Genomic DNA, 19,469 nt, shown 5'->3' with positions numbered 1-19,469 from the left:
AAAATAAAGGGAACACTTAAACAACACAATGTAACTCCAAGTCAATCACACTTCTGTGAAATCAAACTGTCCACTTAGGAAGCAACACTGATTGACAATAAATTTCACATGCTGTTGTGCAAATGGAATAGACAAAAGGTGGAAATTATAGGCAATTAGTAAGACACCCCCAAAACAGGAGTGATTCTGCAGGTGGTGACCACAGACCACTTCTCAGTTCCTATGCTTCCTGGCTGATGTTTTGGTCACTTTTGAATGCTGGCGGTGCTTTCACTCTAGTGGAGCATGAGACGGAGTCTACAACCCACACAAGTGGCTCAGGTAGTGCAGGTCTTGGCTGATTTCTTTTGATTTTCCCATGATGTCAAGCAAAGAGGCACTGAGTTTGAAGGTAGGCCTTGAAATACATCCACAAGTACACCTCATATTGACTCAAATTATGTCAATTAGCCTATCAGAAGCTTCTAAAGCCATGACATAATTTTCTGGAATTTTCCAAGCTGTTTAAAGGCACAGTCAACTTAGTGTATGTAAACTTCTGAACCAGTGGAATTGTGATACAGTTAATTATAAGTGAAATAATATGTCTGTAAACATTTGTTGGAAAAATTACTAGTGTCATGTACGAAGTAGAGTTCCTAACCGACTTGCCAAAATTATAGTTTGTTAACAAGAAATTTGTGGAGTGGTTGAAAAACGAGTTTTAATGACTCCAACCTAAGTGTATGTAAACTTCCAAATTCAACTGTATACACATATACACTATATAAATACACACACACACACATATACATATATATATATACATACATACATACATACATACATACATACATATATATATATATATATATATATATATATATATATATACATACACTATATAGACTCTCTTTCTCTCTATATATACACATATATACACTATATGTACACTATATATATATATACACATATACACTATATATATACACATATACACTATATATACACACATATACACTACATATACATTATATACACATATACACTATATACATATACACATATACACTATATATATATATACACACATGCAGTATATATATATACATATGCACTATATATATATACACACACTATATATACACTATATATACACACACATATACACTACATATACACAATATACACTATATATACACAATATATATACACATATACACACAATATATATACACACATAGATTATATATACACTATATATATACTATATACACACAATATATATACACATATACACACAATATATATACACTATATATATACTATATACACACAATATATATACACATATACACACAATATATATACACACATAGATTATATATACACTATATATATACTATATACACACAATATATATACACATATACATTATATATACACTATATATACACATATACACTATATATACACTAAAGCGGCCATTGGACTCTGGAGCAGTGGAAACGCATTCTCTGGAGTGATGAATCCCACCATCTGGCAGTGCAACGGGCGAATCTGGGTTTGGTGGATGCCAGGAGAACGCTACCTGCCCCAATGCATAGGGCCACCTGTTTAGGAGGAATAATGGTCGGGGGCTGTTTTTCATGGTTCGGGCCCCTTAGTTCCAGTGAAGGGAAATCTTAACACTACAGCATACAATGACATTCTAGAAGATTCTGTGCTTCCAACTTTGTGGCAACAGTTTGGGGAAGTCCCTTTCCTGTTTCAGCATAACAATAAAAAATTATTTCACCTTTATTTAACCAGGTCGGCCAGTTGAGAACACGTTCTCATTTACAACTGCGACCTGGCCAAGATAAAGCAAAGCAGTGCGACACAAACAACAACACAGAGTTACACATGGAATAAACAAACATACAGTCAATAACACAATAGAAAAAGTATATGTACAGTGTGTGCAAATGAGGTAAGATAAGGGATGTAAAGCAATAAATAGGCTATAGTGGAGAAATAATTACAATATAGCAGTTAAACACTGGAATGCTAGATGTGCAGAAGATGAATGTGCAAGTAGAGATACTGGGGTGAAAAGGAGCAATTTTTTAAAAAATTAATAAAAACCAGTATGGGGATGAGGTAGTTGGATGGGCTATTTACAGATGGGCTATGTACAGGTGCAATGCCCCCATGCACAAAGCGAGGTCCATACAAAAATGGTTTGTCAAGATCAGTGTGGAAGAACTTGACTGGTCTGCACAGAGCCCTGACCTCAACCCCATTGAACACCTTTGGGATGAATTGGAACGGCGATTGCGAGACGGGCCTAATCGCTCAACATCAGTGCGCAAACTGACTAATGGTCTTGTGGCTGAATGGAAGCAAGTCCCTGCAGCAATGTTCCAACATCTAGTGGAATGCCTTCCCAGAAGAGTGGAGGCTGTTATAGCAGCAAAGGGGGGGACCAACTCCATATTAATGCCATGATTTTGGAATGAGATGTTCGACGAGCAGGTGTCCATATGCTGTATAACACACACATAGAGTCCCTATCCCTTATGCTTGCTCCTCCTCCCTTTTCCACCAATCACAGAGAAGCAGGAAGTGGTGGTCCAGGGTTTAAAGGTGAAAGAGGAGGAGGAGCCTATGGAGATTGACCCTCTGACCCCCAGCGTGACACCTGACCATGTCCTGACCCCAGGGGAGCGAGCGGCGCCCGGGAGGGGTGCCCCTCTCCTCCCTAAAGAAGAAGAGGATATGTTCCAGAGAGATCTCTTCTCCCAGGACATCTCCGTCAAAATGGCCTCTGCTCTCCTCTACCAACTGTCAGGTACCCACAACACTCTAGAGCCTTTCACCAACTGTCAGGTACCCATAACCCTATAGAACCTTCTACCAACACTCTAGAACCTTCTACCAACTGTCAGGTACACACAACACTCTAGAACATCCTACCAACACTCTAGAGCCTTCTACCAACTGCCAGGTACCCACAACACTCTAGAACCTTCTACCAACTGTCAGGTACCCACAACACTCTAGAACCTTCTACCAACTGTCAGGTACCCACAACACTCTAGAACTGTCGACCAACCCTCTAGAACCTTCTACCAACTGTCAGGTTTAGTTTATTAGGATTGCCTATTGGCTACTGCACATGCAGCAGCTACTCTTCCTGGGGTCCACATAAAACATAAAAATACATGACAAAGTACAGAACAGTTATAGACAAGGACATAAAAAATAAAGAGTTCTATATTGTAAAGACACCAACCAAAATACTATTACTACACACTATTCATTTACTTCATATATCCAGTTAAATGAGAGCTTTCGAAAGAGGAGAGGTGCTGTGATACAAGATGTTTTTATTGTTGGGATGGTGTTCAGATCATTCAATAACCTCTGGTAACAGATCGTTCCGTAACCTCTGGTAACAGATCGTTCCGTAACCTCTGGTAACAGATCGTTCCGTAACCTCTGGTAACAGATCGTTCCGTAACCTCTGGTAACAGATCATTCCATAACCTCTGGTAACAGATCATTCCATAACCTCTGGTAACAGATCATTCCATAACCTCTGGTAACAGATCGTTCCATAACCTCTGGTAACAGATCATTCCATAACCTCTGGTAACAGATCATTCCATGATGACATGGCTCTATACATAACTGACAGTGTAGAAACCCTTGGTGGTGTTTCTGCTGGGGTTCGTATGTCTGTTTGAAGTGGATGCTAATAGATTATACAAGTGGTTAGGCATTTTTTAAACACACAAATATAGTAGTTAATTTCTCCTCAACCCTCAGCCATGAAAGACTGTGTTAGTTCTCTGTGTGCAGTTAAGGGCAAGCCGTGCTGCTCTTGTTGTGAGCCAGCTGCAGATTTGATAGGCCTTTCTTTGCTGCACCTGACCCCATTACCAGACAGTAATCAAGATGGGGGACAAGATCAGAGCCTGAACAACCAGCACAGTTGATCTTTGTACCCACAACACTCTAAAAACAGGGCTCTCCAACCCTGTTCCTGGAGAGAAACCCTCCTGTAGGGTTTAACTCCAACCCTGTTCCTGGAGAGAGACCCTCCTGTAGGTTTTAACTCCAACCCTGTTCCTGGAGAGAGAACCTCCTGTAGGTTTTAACTCCAACCCTGTTCCTGGAGAGAGACCCTCCTGTAGGTTTTAACTCCAACCCTGTTCCTGGAGAGAAACCCTCCTGTAGGTTTTAACTCCAACCCTGTTCCTGGAGAGAAACCCTCCTGTAGGTTTTAACTCCAACCCTGTTCCTAGAGAGAAACCCTCCTGTAGGTTTTAACTCCAACCCTGTTCCTGGAGAGAAACCCTCCTGTAGGTTTTAACTCCAACCCTGTTCCTGGAGAGAAACCCTCCTGTAGGTTTTAACTCCAACCCTGTTCCTGGAGAGAAACCCTCCTGTAGGGTTTTAACTCCAACCCTGATCCTGGAGAGATACCCTCCTGTAGGTTTTAACTCCAACCCTGTTCCTGGAGAGATACCCTCCTGTAGGGTTTTAACTCCAACCCTGTTCCTGGAGAGAGAGACCCTCCTGTAGGTTTTAACTCCAACCCTGTTCCTGGAGAGAGAACCTCCTGTAGGTTTTAACTCCAACCCTGTTCCTGGAGAGAGACCCTCCTGTAGGTTTTAACTCCAACCCTGTTCCTGGAGAGAGACCCTCCTGTAGGTTTGTGGGACAACATTCCACAGTCCACAATCAACAGCCTGATCAACACTATGTGAAGGAGATGTGTAGTGCTGCATGAGGCAAATGGTGGACACACCAGATACTGACTGGTTTCCTGATCCACAACCCTACCTTTCTTTTGGTATCTGTGACCAACAGATGCATATCTGTATTCCCAGTCCTGTGAAATCCATAGATTAGGACCTAATGAATTTATTTAAATGGACTGATTTCCTGATATGAACTGTAACTCAGTGAAATCTTTGCATGTTGCATTTATGTTTTTGTTCAGTGAGGGTCCATTATAATATCTACACAGTTTTGATTTGGTTTTTGTCATTTTAAACTATTTTGAGTTAATTTCCCCCCCTATTTTGTATGATATATGTTTTTATTCAAACCACCCGTGAGCCGTATGTTTGACACCCCTGCTCTAGAACCTTCTACCAACTGTCAGATACAACCACCACACTCAACAGCCTTCTACTACACTCTAGAACCTTCTACTATACTCTAGAACCTTCTAACTACACTCTAGAACCTTCTACCAACTGTCAGATACAACTACCACACTCAACAGCCTTCTACTACACTCTAGAACCTTCTACTATGCTCTAGAACCTTCTACCAACTGTCAGATACAACCACCACACTCAACAGCCTTCTACTACACTCTAGAACCTTCTACTATACTCTAGAACCTTCTAACTACACTCTAGAACCTTCTACCAACTGTCAGGTGCACACAGTATACACTTGCATGTACAAAACATTAAGGACACCTTCATAACATTGCCCTCAGAACAGCATCAATTCGTCGGGGCATGGGACTCTACAAGGTGTCGAAAGCGTTCCACAGGGATGCTGGCCCATGTTGACTCCAATGCTTCCCACAGTTGTGTCACGTTGGCTGGACATCCTTTGTGTGGTGGACCATTCTTGATACACACGGGAAACTGTTGAGCGTGAGAAACCCAGCAGCATTGCAGTTCTTGACACAAACTGGTGCACCTGGCACCATACCCCGTTCAAAGGTACTTAAATATTTTTGTCTTGCCCGTTCACCCTCTGAATGACACACATACACAATCCATGTCTTAATTGTCTCAAGGGTTTAAAAAAATATTTATTTACCCTGTCTCCTCCCCTTCATCTGATTGGATTCACCTGGTCAGTCTCAGGGAAAGAGACAGTGTTCTTAATGTTTTGTCCACTCAGTGTGTATCATATGTTAACCACAATGTTATTGTTGTGTTCCCAGAGTTTGTTATTAAAGCATTTGTGTCCGAAATTATACCACTAAATGTAGCTGTGAAATGCTACAGCAGTCTAGGTAACTAAATGTAGCTGTGAAATGCTACAGCGGTCTAGGTAACTAAATGTAGCTGTGAAATGCTACAGCGGTCTAGGTAACTAAATGTAGCTGTGAAATGCTACAGCGGTCTAGGTAACTAGATGTAGCTGTGAAATGCTACAGCGGTCTAGGTAACTAGATGTAGCTGTGAAATGCTACAGCGGTCTAGGTAACTAGATGTAGCGTGAAATGCTACATCAGTCTAGGTAACTAAATGTAGCCGTGAAATGCTACAGCGGTCTAGGTAACTAGATGTAGCGTGAAATGCTACATCAGTCTAGGTAACTAAATGTAGCCGTGAAATGCTACATCAGTCTAGGTAACTAAATGTAGCTGTGAAATGCTACAGCAGTCTAGCTAACTAAATGTAGCGTGAAATGCTACAGCGGTCTAGGTAACTAAATGTAGCCGTGAAATGCTACAGCAGTCTAGCTAACTTACAGTTGACTCTTGTTTCTCTTCAGAAAAAGTCTGCAAAGCCAACGAGCTGAAAGGAAACGGATCCCTCTCTAGTCCTGTGGTGGAGAAGCCGTTTACACACACCCGCCCGGACCAGCGGGAGCCTACTCAGCCCTCCCCAGACAAACCACAGCACGGTAGGTGAACACACTGGCTGTGGGCCCTATGTAGGTAATATGGCACTGTATGGGACACAGACACTGGTTGAGTCAATAACAATGAAGCCTGTGGAGCAAAAACATAGCACCCTGTGGGGTTAGAGGTCAAATAGCACCCTGTGGGGTTAGAGGTCAAATAACACCCTGTGGGGTTAGAGGTCAAATAGCACCCTGTGGGGTAAGAGGTCAAATAGCACCCTGTGGGGTAAGAGGTCAAATAACACCCTGTGGGGTTAGAGGTCAAATAACACCCTGTGGGGTTAGAGGTCAAATAACACCCTGTGGGGTTAGAGGTCAAATAGCACCCTGTGGGGTTAGAGGTCAAATAGCACCCTGTGGGATTAGAGGTCAAATAGCACCCTGTGGGATTAGAGGTCAAATAACACCCTGTGGGGTTAGAGGTCAAATAGCACCCTGTGGGGTTAGAGGTCAAATAACACCCTGTGGGGTTAGAGGTCAAATAACAGGCTCTAAAGTTAAAGGTTAATACAGAACCTGTCCAGTAATCCTATTTGTTCTCACGCAAGCTGTCTTACCCCTCCTCCCTCTCTGTCTTACCCCTCCTCCCTCTCTGTCTTACCCCTCTCCTTCCTATTCTCCCTGTCCCCTCTACTCTCTCTCCCCCCCCTTCCTCCCTCTCTACCAGTAGTCAGTAGGTATAGGTGTCCAGTGTGTTCGCACCAAGCCCAGTGTCAGAGGAGTCTCAACCATCACCTGGCCTCACACACTGCTAAGACACACACCACCTGCTTCAACTACTACTACAGGTAACTCACACCACCGGCTTCAACTACTACTACAGGTAACTCACACCACCGGCTTCAACTACTACTACAGGTAACTCACACCACCTGCTTCAACTACTACTACAGGTAACTCACACCACCTGCTTCAACTACCACTACAGGTAACTCACACCACCGGCTTCAACTACCACTACAGGTAACTCACACCACCGGCTTCAACTACTACTACAGGTAACTCACACCACCTGCTTCAACTACTACTACAGGTAACTCACACCACCGGCTTCAACTACTACTACAGGTAACTCACACCACCGGCTTCAACTACTACTACAGGTAACTCACACCACCGGCTTCAACTACTACTACAGGTAACTCACACCACCGGCTTCAACTACTACTACAGGTAACTCACCACCGGCTTCAACTACTACTACAGGTAACTCACACCACCTGCTTCAACTACTACTACAGGTAACTCACACCACCTGCTTCAACTACTACTACAGGTAACTCACACCACCGGCTTCAACTACTACTACAGGTAACTCACACCACCGGGCTTCAACTACTACTACAGGTAACTCACCACCGGCTTCAACTACTACTACAGGTAACTCACACCACCTGCTTCAACTACTACTACAGGTAACTCACACCACCTGCTTCAACTACTACTACAGGTAACTCACACCACCTGCTTCAACTACTACTACAGGTAACTCACACCACCTGCTTCAACTACTACTACAGGTAACTCACACCACCTGCTTCAACTACTACTACAGGTAACTCACCACCGGCTTCAACTACTACTACAGGTAACTCACACCACCTGCTTCAACTACTACTACAGGTAACTCACACCACCGGCTTCAACTACTACTACAGGTAACTCACACCACCTGCTTCAACTACTACTACAGGTAACTCACACCACCGGCTTCAACTACTACTACAGGCAACTCACACCACCGGCTTCAACTACTACTACAGGTAACTCACACCACCGGCTTCAACTACTACTACAGGTAACTCACCACCGGCTTCAACTACTACTACAGGTAACTCACACCACCGGCTTCAACTACTACTACAGGCAACTTCACCACCTGATTCAACTACTACTACAGGTAACTCACACCACCTGCTTCAACTACTACTACAGGTAACTCACACCACCTGCTTCAACTACTACTGCAGGTAACTCACACCACCGGCTTCAACTACTACTACAGGTAACTCACACCACCTGCTTCAACAGGTAACTCACACCACCTGCTTCAACTACTACTACAGGTAACTCACACCACCTGCTTCAACTACTACTACAGGCAACTCACACCACCTGCTTCAACTACTACTACAGGTAACTCTCACCACTGGCTTCAACTACTACTACAGGTAACTCACACCACCGGCTTCAACTACTACTACAGGTAACTCACACCACCTGCTTCAACTACTACTACAGGTAACTCACCACCGGCTTCAACTACTACTACAGGTAACTCACACCACCTGCTTCAACTACTACTACAGGTAACTCATACCACCTGCTTCAACTACTACTACAGGTAACTCACACCACCTGCTTCAACTACTACTACAGGTAACTCACACCACCGGCTTCAACTACTACTACAGGTAACTCACACCACCGGGCTTCAACTACTACTACAGGTAACTCACCACCGGCTTCAACTACTACTACAGGTAACTCACACCACCTGCTTCAACTACTACTACAGGTAACTCACCACCGGCTTCAACTACTACTACAGGTAACTCACACCACCGGCTTCAACTACTACTACAGGTAACTCACACCACCGGCTTCAACTACTACTACAGGTAACTCACACCACCTGCTTCAACTACTACTACAGGTAACTCACCACCGGCTTCAACTACTACTACAGGTAACTCACACCACCGGCTTCAATTACTACTACAGGTAACTCACACCACCGGCTTCAACTACTACTACAGGTAACTCACACCACCGGCTTCAACTACTACTACAGGTAACTCACACCACCTGCTTCAACTACTACTACAGGTAACTCACACCACCGGCTTCAACTACTACTACAGGTAACTCACCACCGGCTTCAACTACTACTACAGGTAACTCACACCACCGGCTTCAACTACTACTACAGGCAACTCACACCACCTGCTTCAACTACTACTACAGGTAACTCACACCACCTGCTTCAACTACTACTACAGGTAACTCACACCACCTGCTTCAACTACTACTGCAGGTAACTCACACCACCGGCTTCAACTACTACTACAGGTAACTCACACCACCTGCTTCAACAGGTAACTCACACCACCTGCTTCAACTACTACTACAGGCAACTCATACCACCTGCTTCAACTACTACTACAGGTAACTCACACCACCTGCTTCAACTACTACTACAGGTAACTCACACCACCGGCTTCAACTACTACTACAGGTAACTCACACCACCGGGCTTCAACTACTACTACAGGTAACTCACCACCGGCTTCAACTACTACTACAGGTAACTCACACCACCTGCTTCAACTACTACTACAGGTAACTCACCACCGGCTTCAACTACTACTACAGGTAACTCACACCACCGGCTTCAACTACTACTACAGGTAACTCACACCACCTGCTTCAACTACTACTACAGGTAACTCACCACCGGCTTCAACTACTACTACAGGTAACTCACACCACCGGCTTCAACTACTACTACAGGTAACTCACACCACCGGCTTCAACTACTACTACAGGTAACTCACACCACCGGCTTCAACTACTACTACAGGTAACTCACACCACCTGCTTCAACTACTACTACAGGTGACTCACACCACCTGCTTCAACTACTACTACAGGTAACTCACACCACCTGCTTCAACTACTACTACAGGTAACTCACACCACCGGCTTCAACTACTACTACAGGTAACTCACACCACCTGCTTCAACTACTACTACAGGTAACTCACACCACCTGCTTCAACTACTACTACAGGTAACTCACACCACCGGCTTCAACTACTACTACAGGCAACTCACACCACCGGCTTCAACTACTACTACAGGTAACTCACACCACCGGCTTCAACTACTACTACAGGTAACTCACCACCGGCTTCAACTACTACTACAGGTAACTCACACCACCGGCTTCAACTACTACTACAGGCAACTCACACCACCTGCTTCAACTACTACTACAGGTAACTCACACCACCTGCTTCAACTACTACTACAGGTAACTCACACCACCTGCTTCAACTACTACTGCAGGTAACTCACACCACCGGCTTCAACTACTACTACAGGTAACTCACACCACCTGCTTCAACAGGTAACTCACACAACCTGCTTCAACTACTACTACAGGTAACTCACACCACCTGCTACAACTACTACTACAGGCAACTCACACCACCTGCTTCAACTACTACTACAGGCAACTCACACCACCGGCTTCAACTACTACTACAGGTAACTCACACCACCTGCTTCAACTACTACTACAGGTAACTCACACCACCTGCTTCAACTACTACTACAGGTAACTCTCACCACTGGCTTCAACTACTACTACAGGTAACTCACACCACCGGCTTCAACTACTACTACAGGTAACTCACACCACCTGCTTCAACTACTACTACAGGTAACTCACCACCGGCTTCAACTACTACTACAGGTAACTCACACCACCTGCTTCAACTACTACTACAGGTAACTCATACCACCTGCTTCAACTACTACTACAGGTAACTCACACCACCTGCTTCAACTACTACTACAGGTAACTCACACCACCTGCTTCAACTACTACTACAGGTAACTCACACCACCGGCTTCAACTACTACTACAGGTAACTCACACCACCTGCTTCAACTACTACTACAGGTAACTCACACCACCTGCTTCAACAGGTAACTCACACCACCTGCTTCAACTACTACTACAGGTAACTCACACCACCTGCTTCAACTACTACTACAGGCAACTCACACCACCTGCTTCAACTACTACTACAGGCAACTTACACCACCGTCTTCAACTACTACTACAGGTAACTCACACCACCTGCTTCAACTACTACTACAGGTAACTCACACCACCTGCTTCAACTACTACTACAGGTAACTCTCACCACTGGCTTCAACTACTACTACAGGTAACTCACACCACCGGCTTCAACTACTACTACAGGTAACTCACACCACCTGCTTCAACTACTACTACAGGTAACTCACACCACCTGCTTCAACTACTACTACAGGTAACTCACACCACCGGCTTCAACTACTACTACAGGTAACTCACCACCGGCTTCAACTACTACTACAGGTAACTCACACCACCGGCTTCAACTACTACTACAGGCAACTCACACCACCTGCTTCAACTACTACTACAGGTAACTCACACCACCTGCTTCAACTACTACTACAGGCAACTCACACCACCTGCTTCAACTACTACTGCAGGTAACTCACACCACCGGCTTCAACTACTACTACAGGTAACTCACACCACCTGCTTCAACAGGTAACTCACACCACCTGCTTCAACTACTACTACAGGTAACTCACACCACCTGCTTCAACTACTACTACAGGCAACTCACACCACCTGCTTCAACTACTACTACAGGCAACTCACACCACCGGCTTCAACTACTACTACAGGTAACTCACACCACCTGCTTCAACTACTACTACAGGTAACTCACACCACCTGCTTCAACTACTACTACAGGTAACTCACACCACCTGCTTCAACTACTACTACAGGTAACTCACACCACCTGCTTCAACTACTACTGCAGGTAACTCACACCACCGGCTTCAACTACTACTACAGGTAACTCACACCACCTGCTTCAACAGGTAACTCACACCACCTGCTTCAACTACTACTACAGGTAACTCACACCACCTGCTTCAACTACTACTACAGGCAACTCACACCACCTGCTTCAACTACTACTACAGGCAACTCACACCACCGGCTTCAACTACTACTACAGGTAACTCACACCACCGGGCTTCAACTACTACAACAGGTAACTCACACCACCTGCTTCAACTACTACTACAGGTAACTCACACCACCGGCTTCAACTACTACTACAGGTAACTCACACCACCTGCTTCAACTACTACTACAGGCAACTCACACCACCGGCTTCAACAGGTAACTCACACCACCGGGCTTCAACTACTACTACAGGTAACTCACACCACCTGCTTCAACTACTACTACAGGTAACTCACACCACCTGCTTCAACTACTACTACAGGCAACTCACACCACCGGCTTCAACTACTACTACAGGTAACTCACACCACCTGCTTCAACTACTACTACAGGTAACTCACCACCTGCTTCAACTACTACTACAGGTAACTCACACCACCGGCTTCAACTACTACTACAGGTAACTCACACCACCTGCTTCAACTACTACTACAGGCAACTCACACCACCGGCTTCAACTACTACTACAGGCAACTCACACCACCGGCTTCAACTACTACTACAGGCAACTCACACCACCTGCTTCAACTACTACTGCAGGTAACTCACACCACCGGCTTCAACTACTACTACAGGTAACTCACACCACCTGCTTCAACTACTACTACAGGCAACTCACACCACCGGCTTCAACTACTACTACAGGTAACTCACACCACCGGCTTCAACTACTACTACAGGTAACTCACACCACCGGCTTCAACTACTACTACAGGTAACTCACACAACCGGCTTCAACAGGTAACTCACCACCGGCTTCAACTACTACTACAGGTAACTCACACCACCGGCTTCAACTACTACTACAGGCAACTCACACCACCGGCTTCAACAGGTAACTCACACCACCTGCTTCAACTACTACTACAGGTAACTCACACCACCTGCTTCAACAGGTAACTCACACCACCTGCTTCAACTACTACTACAGGCAACTCACACCACCGGCTTCAACTACTACTACAGGTAACTCACACCACCTGCTTCAACTACTACTACAGGTAACTCACACCACCGGGCTTCAACTACTACTACAGGTAACTCACACCACCTGCTTCAACTACTACTACAGGTAACTCACACCACCTGCTTCAACTACTACTACAGGTAACTCACACCACCGGCTTCAACTACTACTACAGGTAACTCACACCACCTGCTTCAACTACTACTACAGGTAACTCACACCACCGGGCTTCAACTACTACTACAGGTAACTCACCACCGGCTTCAACTACTACTACAGGTAACTCACACCACCTGCTTCAACTACTACGACAGGTAACTCACACCACCTGCTTCAACTACTACTACAGGTAACTCACCACCGGCTTCAACTACTACTACAGGTAACTCACACCACCGGGCTTCAACTACTACTACAGGTAACTCACACCACCTGCTTCAACTACTACCACAGGTAACTCACACCACCTGCTTCAACTACTACTACAGGTAACTCACACCACCGGCTTCAACTACTACTACAGGTAACTCACACCACCTGCTTCAACTACTACTGCAGGTAACTCACACCACCGGCTTCAACTACTACTACAGGTAACTCACACCACCTGCTTCAACTACTACTACAGGCAACTCACACCACCGGCTTCAACTAATACTACAGGCAACTCACACCACCGGCTTCAACTACTACTACAGGCAACTCACACCACCTGCTTCAACTACTACTACAGGTAACTCACACCACCTGCTTCAACTACTACTACAGGTAACTCACACCACCTGCTTCAACTACTACTGCAGGTAACTCACACCACCGGCTTCAACTACTACTACAGGTAACTCACACCACCTGCTTCAACAGGTAACTCACACCACCTGCTTCAACTACTACTACAGGTAACTCACACCACCTGCTTCAACTACTACTACAGGCAACTCACACCACCTGCTTCAACTACTACTACAGGCAACTCACACCACCGGCTTCAACTACTACTACAGGTAACTCACACCACCGGGCTTCAACTACTACAACAGGTAACTCACACCACCTGCTTCAACTACTACTACAGGTAACTCACACCACCGGCTTCAACTACTACTACAGGTAACTCACATCACCTGCTTCAACTACTACTACAGGCAACTCACACCACCGGCTTCAACAGGTAACTCACACCACCGGGCTTCAACTACTACTACAGGTAACTCACACCACCTGCTTCAACTACTACTACAGGTAACTCACACCACCTGCTTCAACTACTACTACAGGCAACTCACACCACCGGCTTCAACTACTACTACAGGTAACTCACACCACCTGCTTCAACTACTACTACAGGTAACTCACCACCGGCTTCAAACTACTACTACAGGTAACTCACACCACCAGGCTTCAACTGCTACTACAGGTAACTCACACCACCTGCTTCAACTACTACTACAGGCAACTCACCACCGGCTTCAACTACTACTACAGGTAACTCACACCACCGGCTTCAACTACTACTACAGGTAACTCACACCACCTGCTTCAACTACTACTACAGGTAACTCACACCACCTGCTTCAACTACTACTACAGGTAACTCACACCACCGGCTTCAACTACTACTACAGGTAACTCACACCACCTGCTTCAACTACTACTACAGGCAACTCACACCACCGGCTTCAACTACTACTACAGGCAACTCACACCACCGGCTTCAACTACTACTACAGGCAACTCACACCACCTGCTTCAACTACTACTGCAGGTAACTCACACCACCGGCTTCAACTACTACTACAGGTAACTCACACCACCTGCTTCAACTACTACTACAGGCAACTCACACCACCGGCTTCAACTACTACTACAGGTAACTCACACCACCGGCTTCAACTACTACTACAGGTAACTCACACCACCGGCTTCAACTACTACTACAGGTAACTCACACAACCGGCTTCAACAGGTAACTCACCACCGGCTTCAACTACTACTACAGGTAACTCACACCACCGGCTTCAACTACTACTACAGGCAACTCACACCACCGGCTTCAACAGGTAACTCACACCACCTGCTTCAACTACTACTACAGGTAACTCACACCACCTGCTTCAACAGGTAACTCACACCACCTGCTTCAACTACTACTACAGGCAACTCACACCACCGGCTTCAACTACTACTACAGGTAACTCACACCACCTGCTTCAACTACTACTACAGGTAACTCACACCACCGGGCTTCAACTACTACTACAGGTAACTCACACCACCTGCTTCAACTACTACTACAGGTAACTCACACCACCTGCTTCAACTACTACTACAGGTAACTCACACCACCGGCTTCAACTACTACTACAGGTAACTCACACCACCTGCTTCAACTACTACTACAGGTAACTCACACCACCGGGCTTCAACTACTACTACAGGTAACTCACCACCGGCTTCAACTACTACTACAGGTAACTCACACCACCTGCTTCAACTACTACGACAGGTAACTCACACCACCTGCTTCAACTACTACTACAGGTAACTCACCACCGGCTTCAACTACTACTACAGGTAACTCACACCACCGGGCTTCAACTACTACTACAGGTAACTCACACCACCTGCTTCAACTACTACTACAGGTAACTCACACCACCTGCTTCAACTACTACTACAGGTAACTCACACCACCGGCTTCAACTACTACTACAGGTAACTCACACCACCTGCTTCAACTACTACTGCAGGTAACTCACACCACCGGCTTCAACTACTACTACAGGTAACTCACACCACCTGCTTCAACTACTACTACAGGCAACTCACACCACCGGCTTCAACTACTACTACAGGCAACTCACACCACCGGCTTCAACTACTACTACAGGCAACTCACACCACCTGCTTCAACTACTACTACAGGCAACTCACACCACCTGCTTCAACTACTACTACAGGTAACTCACATCACCTGCTTCAACTACTACTACAGGCAACTCACACCACCGGCTTCAACAGGTAACTCACACCACCGGGCTTCAACTACTACTACAGGTAACTCACACCACCGGCTTCAACTACTACTACAGGTAACTCACACCACCTGCTTCAACAGGTAACTCACACCACCTGCTTCAACTACTACTACAGGTAACTCACACCACCTGCTTCAACTACTACTACAGGCAACTCACACCACCTGCTTCAACTACTACTACAGGCAACTCACACCACCTGCTTCAACTACTACTACAGGTAACTCACACCACCGGCTTCAACTACTACTACAGGTAACTCACACCACCTGCTTCAACAGGTAACTCACACCACCTGCTTCAACTACTACTACAGGTAACTCACACCACCTGCTTCAACTACTACTACAGGTAACTCTCACCACTGGCTTCAACTACTACTACAGGTAACTCACACCACCGGCTTCAACTACTACTACAGGTAACTCACACCACCGGCTTCAACTACTACTACAGGTAACTCACACCACCTGCTTCAACTACTACTACAGGTAACTCACACCACCTGCTTCAACTACTACTACAGGTAACTCACACCACCGGGCTTCAACTACTACAACAGGTAACTCACACCACCTGCTTCAACTACTACTACAGGTAACTCACACCACCGGCTTCAACTACTACTACAGGTAACTCACACCACCTGCTTCAACTACTACTACAGGCAACTCACACCACCGGCTTCAACAGGTAACTCACACCACCGGGCTTCAACTACTACTACAGGTAACTCACACCACCTGCTTCAACTACTACTACAGGTAACTCACACCACCTGCTTCAACTACTACTACAGGCAACTCACACCACCGGCTTCAACTACTACTACAGGTAACTCACACCACCTGCTTCAACTACTACTACAGGTAACTCACCACCGGCTTCAACTACTACTACAGGTAACTCACACCACCAGGCTTCAACTGCTACTACAGGTAACTCACACCACCTGCTTCAACTACTACTACAGGCAACTCACCACCGGCTTCAACTACTACTACAGGTAACTCACACCACCGGCTTCAACTACTACTACAGGTAACTCACACCACCTGCTTCAACTACTACTACAGGTAACTCACACCACCTGCTTCAACTACTACTACAGGTAACTCACACCACCGGCTTCAACTACTACTACAGGTAACTCACACCACCTGCTTCAACTACTACTACAGGCAACTCACACCACCGGCTTCAACTACTACTACAGGCAACTCACACCACCGGCTTCAACTACTACTACAGGCAACTCACACCACCTGCTTCAACTACTACTGCAGGTAACTCACACCACCGGCTTCAACTACTACTACAGGTAACTCACACCACCTGCTTCAACTACTACTACAGGCAACTCACACCACCGGCTTCAACTACTACTACAGGTAACTCACACCACCGGCTTCAACTACTACTACAGGTAACTCACACCACCGGCTTCAACTACTACTACAGGTAACTCACACAACCGGCTTCAACAGGTAACTCACCACCGGCTTCAACTACTACTACAGGCAACTCACACCACCGGCTTCAACAGGTAACTCACACCACCTGTTTCAACTACTACTACAGGTAACTCACACCACCTGCTTCAACAGGTAACTCACACCACCTGCTTCAACTACTACTACAGGCAACTCACACCACCGGCTTCAACTACTACTACAGGTAACTCACACCACCTGCTTCAACTACTACTACAGGTAACTCACACCACCGGGCTTCAACTACTACTACAGGTAACTCACACCACCTGCTTCAACTACTACTACAGGTAACTCACACCACCTGCTTCAACTACTACTACAGGTAACTCACACCACCGGCTTCAACTACTACTACAGGTAACTCACACCACCTGCTTCAACTACTACTACAGGCAACTCACACCACCGGCTTCAACTACTACTACAGGCAACTCACACCACCGGCTTCAACTACTACTACAGGCAACTCACACCACCTGCTTCAACTACTACTGCAGGTAACTCACACCACCGGCTTCAACTACTACTACAGGTAACTCACACCACCTGCTTCAACTACTACTACAGGCAACTCACACCACCGGCTTCAACTACTACTACAGGTAACTCACACCACCGGCTTCAACTACTACTACAGGTAACTCACACCACCGGCTTCAACTACTACTACAGGTAACTCACACAACCGGCTTCAACAGGTAACTCACCACCGGCTTCAACTACTACTACAGGCAACTCACACCACCGGCTTCAACAGGTAACTCACACCACCTGCTTCAACTACTACTACAGGTAACTCACACCACCTGCTTCAACAGGTAACTCACACCACCTGCTTCAACTACTACTACAGGCAACTCACACCACCGGCTTCAACTACTACTACAGGTAACTCACACCACCTGCTTCAACTACTACTACAGGTAACTCACACCACCGGGCTTCAACTACTACTACAGGTAACTCACACCACCTGCTTCAACTACTACTACAGGTAACTCACACCACCTGCTTCAACTACTACTACAGGTAACTCACACCACCGGCTTCAACTACTACTACAGGTAACTCACACCACCTGCTTCAAATACTACTACAGGTAACTCACACCACCGGGCTTCAACTACTACTACAGGTAACTCACCACCGGCTTCAACTACTACTACAGGTAACTCACACCACCTGCTTCAACTACTACGACAGGTAACTCACACCACCTGCTTCAACTACTACTACAGGTAACTCACCACCGGCTTCAACTACTACTACAGGTAACTCACACCACCTGCTTCAACTACTACTACAGGTAACTCACACCACCTGCTTCAACTACTACTACAGGCAACTCACACCACCGGCTTCAACTACTACTACAGGTAACTCACCACCGGCTTCAACAACTACTACAGGTAACTCATACCACCGGCTTCAATTACTACTACAGGTAACTCACACCACCGGCTTCAACTACTACTACAGGTAACTCACACCACCTGCTTCAACTACTACTA

At 45.8% G+C, this 19,469-nt stretch overlaps 1 protein-coding gene and 4 long non-coding RNA genes across 11 annotated transcripts in view; 1 reads left to right on the top strand and 4 right to left on the bottom strand.

The window, feature by feature from the left end:
- Positions 1-19,469, top strand: part of LOC129835564 (mucin-2-like) — a 51,846-nt gene that overhangs the window by 26,137 nt on the left and 6,240 nt on the right. For 5 of the 6 annotated variants that reach the window (XM_055901257.1, XM_055901255.1, XM_055901253.1 and 2 more), the window contains exons 6-8: positions 2,576-2,812; positions 6,499-6,630; positions 7,298-7,418. In XM_055901257.1, coding sequence (XP_055757232.1) covers positions 2,576-2,812; positions 6,499-6,630; positions 7,298-7,418 — 490 coding nt within the window. The remainder of the gene's footprint in view (positions 1-2,575; positions 2,813-6,498; positions 6,631-7,297; positions 7,419-19,469) is intronic. The other variant, XM_055901254.1, reaches the window with a different exon arrangement.
- On the bottom strand, positions 8,428-9,857 carry LOC129835566 (uncharacterized). The gene is made up of 3 exons (XR_008756443.1): positions 9,813-9,857; positions 9,542-9,646; positions 8,428-8,745 (listed from the first exon to the last, which is right to left on the bottom strand). It is a non-coding gene; the product is annotated as an uncharacterized LOC129835566 (long non-coding RNA).
- On the bottom strand, positions 12,195-13,058 carry LOC129835567 (uncharacterized). The gene is made up of 3 exons (XR_008756444.1): positions 12,977-13,058; positions 12,628-12,698; positions 12,195-12,566 (listed from the first exon to the last, which is right to left on the bottom strand). It is a non-coding gene; the product is annotated as an uncharacterized LOC129835567 (long non-coding RNA).
- On the bottom strand, positions 14,974-15,871 carry LOC129835569 (uncharacterized). Its single transcript, XR_008756448.1, has 3 exons — positions 15,841-15,871; positions 15,665-15,805; positions 14,974-15,063 (listed from the first exon to the last, which is right to left on the bottom strand). It is a non-coding gene; the product is annotated as an uncharacterized LOC129835569 (long non-coding RNA).
- Positions 16,843-18,491, bottom strand: LOC129835568 (uncharacterized). Of its 2 annotated transcripts, none has more exons than XR_008756446.1 (4): positions 18,435-18,491; positions 18,189-18,259; positions 17,483-17,622; positions 16,843-16,932 (listed from the first exon to the last, which is right to left on the bottom strand). It is a non-coding gene; the product is annotated as an uncharacterized LOC129835568 (long non-coding RNA). The 2 variants fall into 2 exon arrangements; XR_008756445.1 differs by lacking the exon at positions 16,843-16,932 and adding an exon at positions 17,728-18,022 and having other exon boundaries at positions 17,294-17,552.

Source organism: Salvelinus fontinalis, chromosome 36 (genome assembly GCF_029448725.1).
Source record: "Salvelinus fontinalis isolate EN_2023a chromosome 36, ASM2944872v1, whole genome shotgun sequence".
NCBI classification, from domain to species: Eukaryota; Metazoa; Chordata; class Actinopteri; order Salmoniformes; family Salmonidae; genus Salvelinus; species Salvelinus fontinalis.
This window is presented reverse-complemented; position numbering and strand designations above follow the sequence as displayed.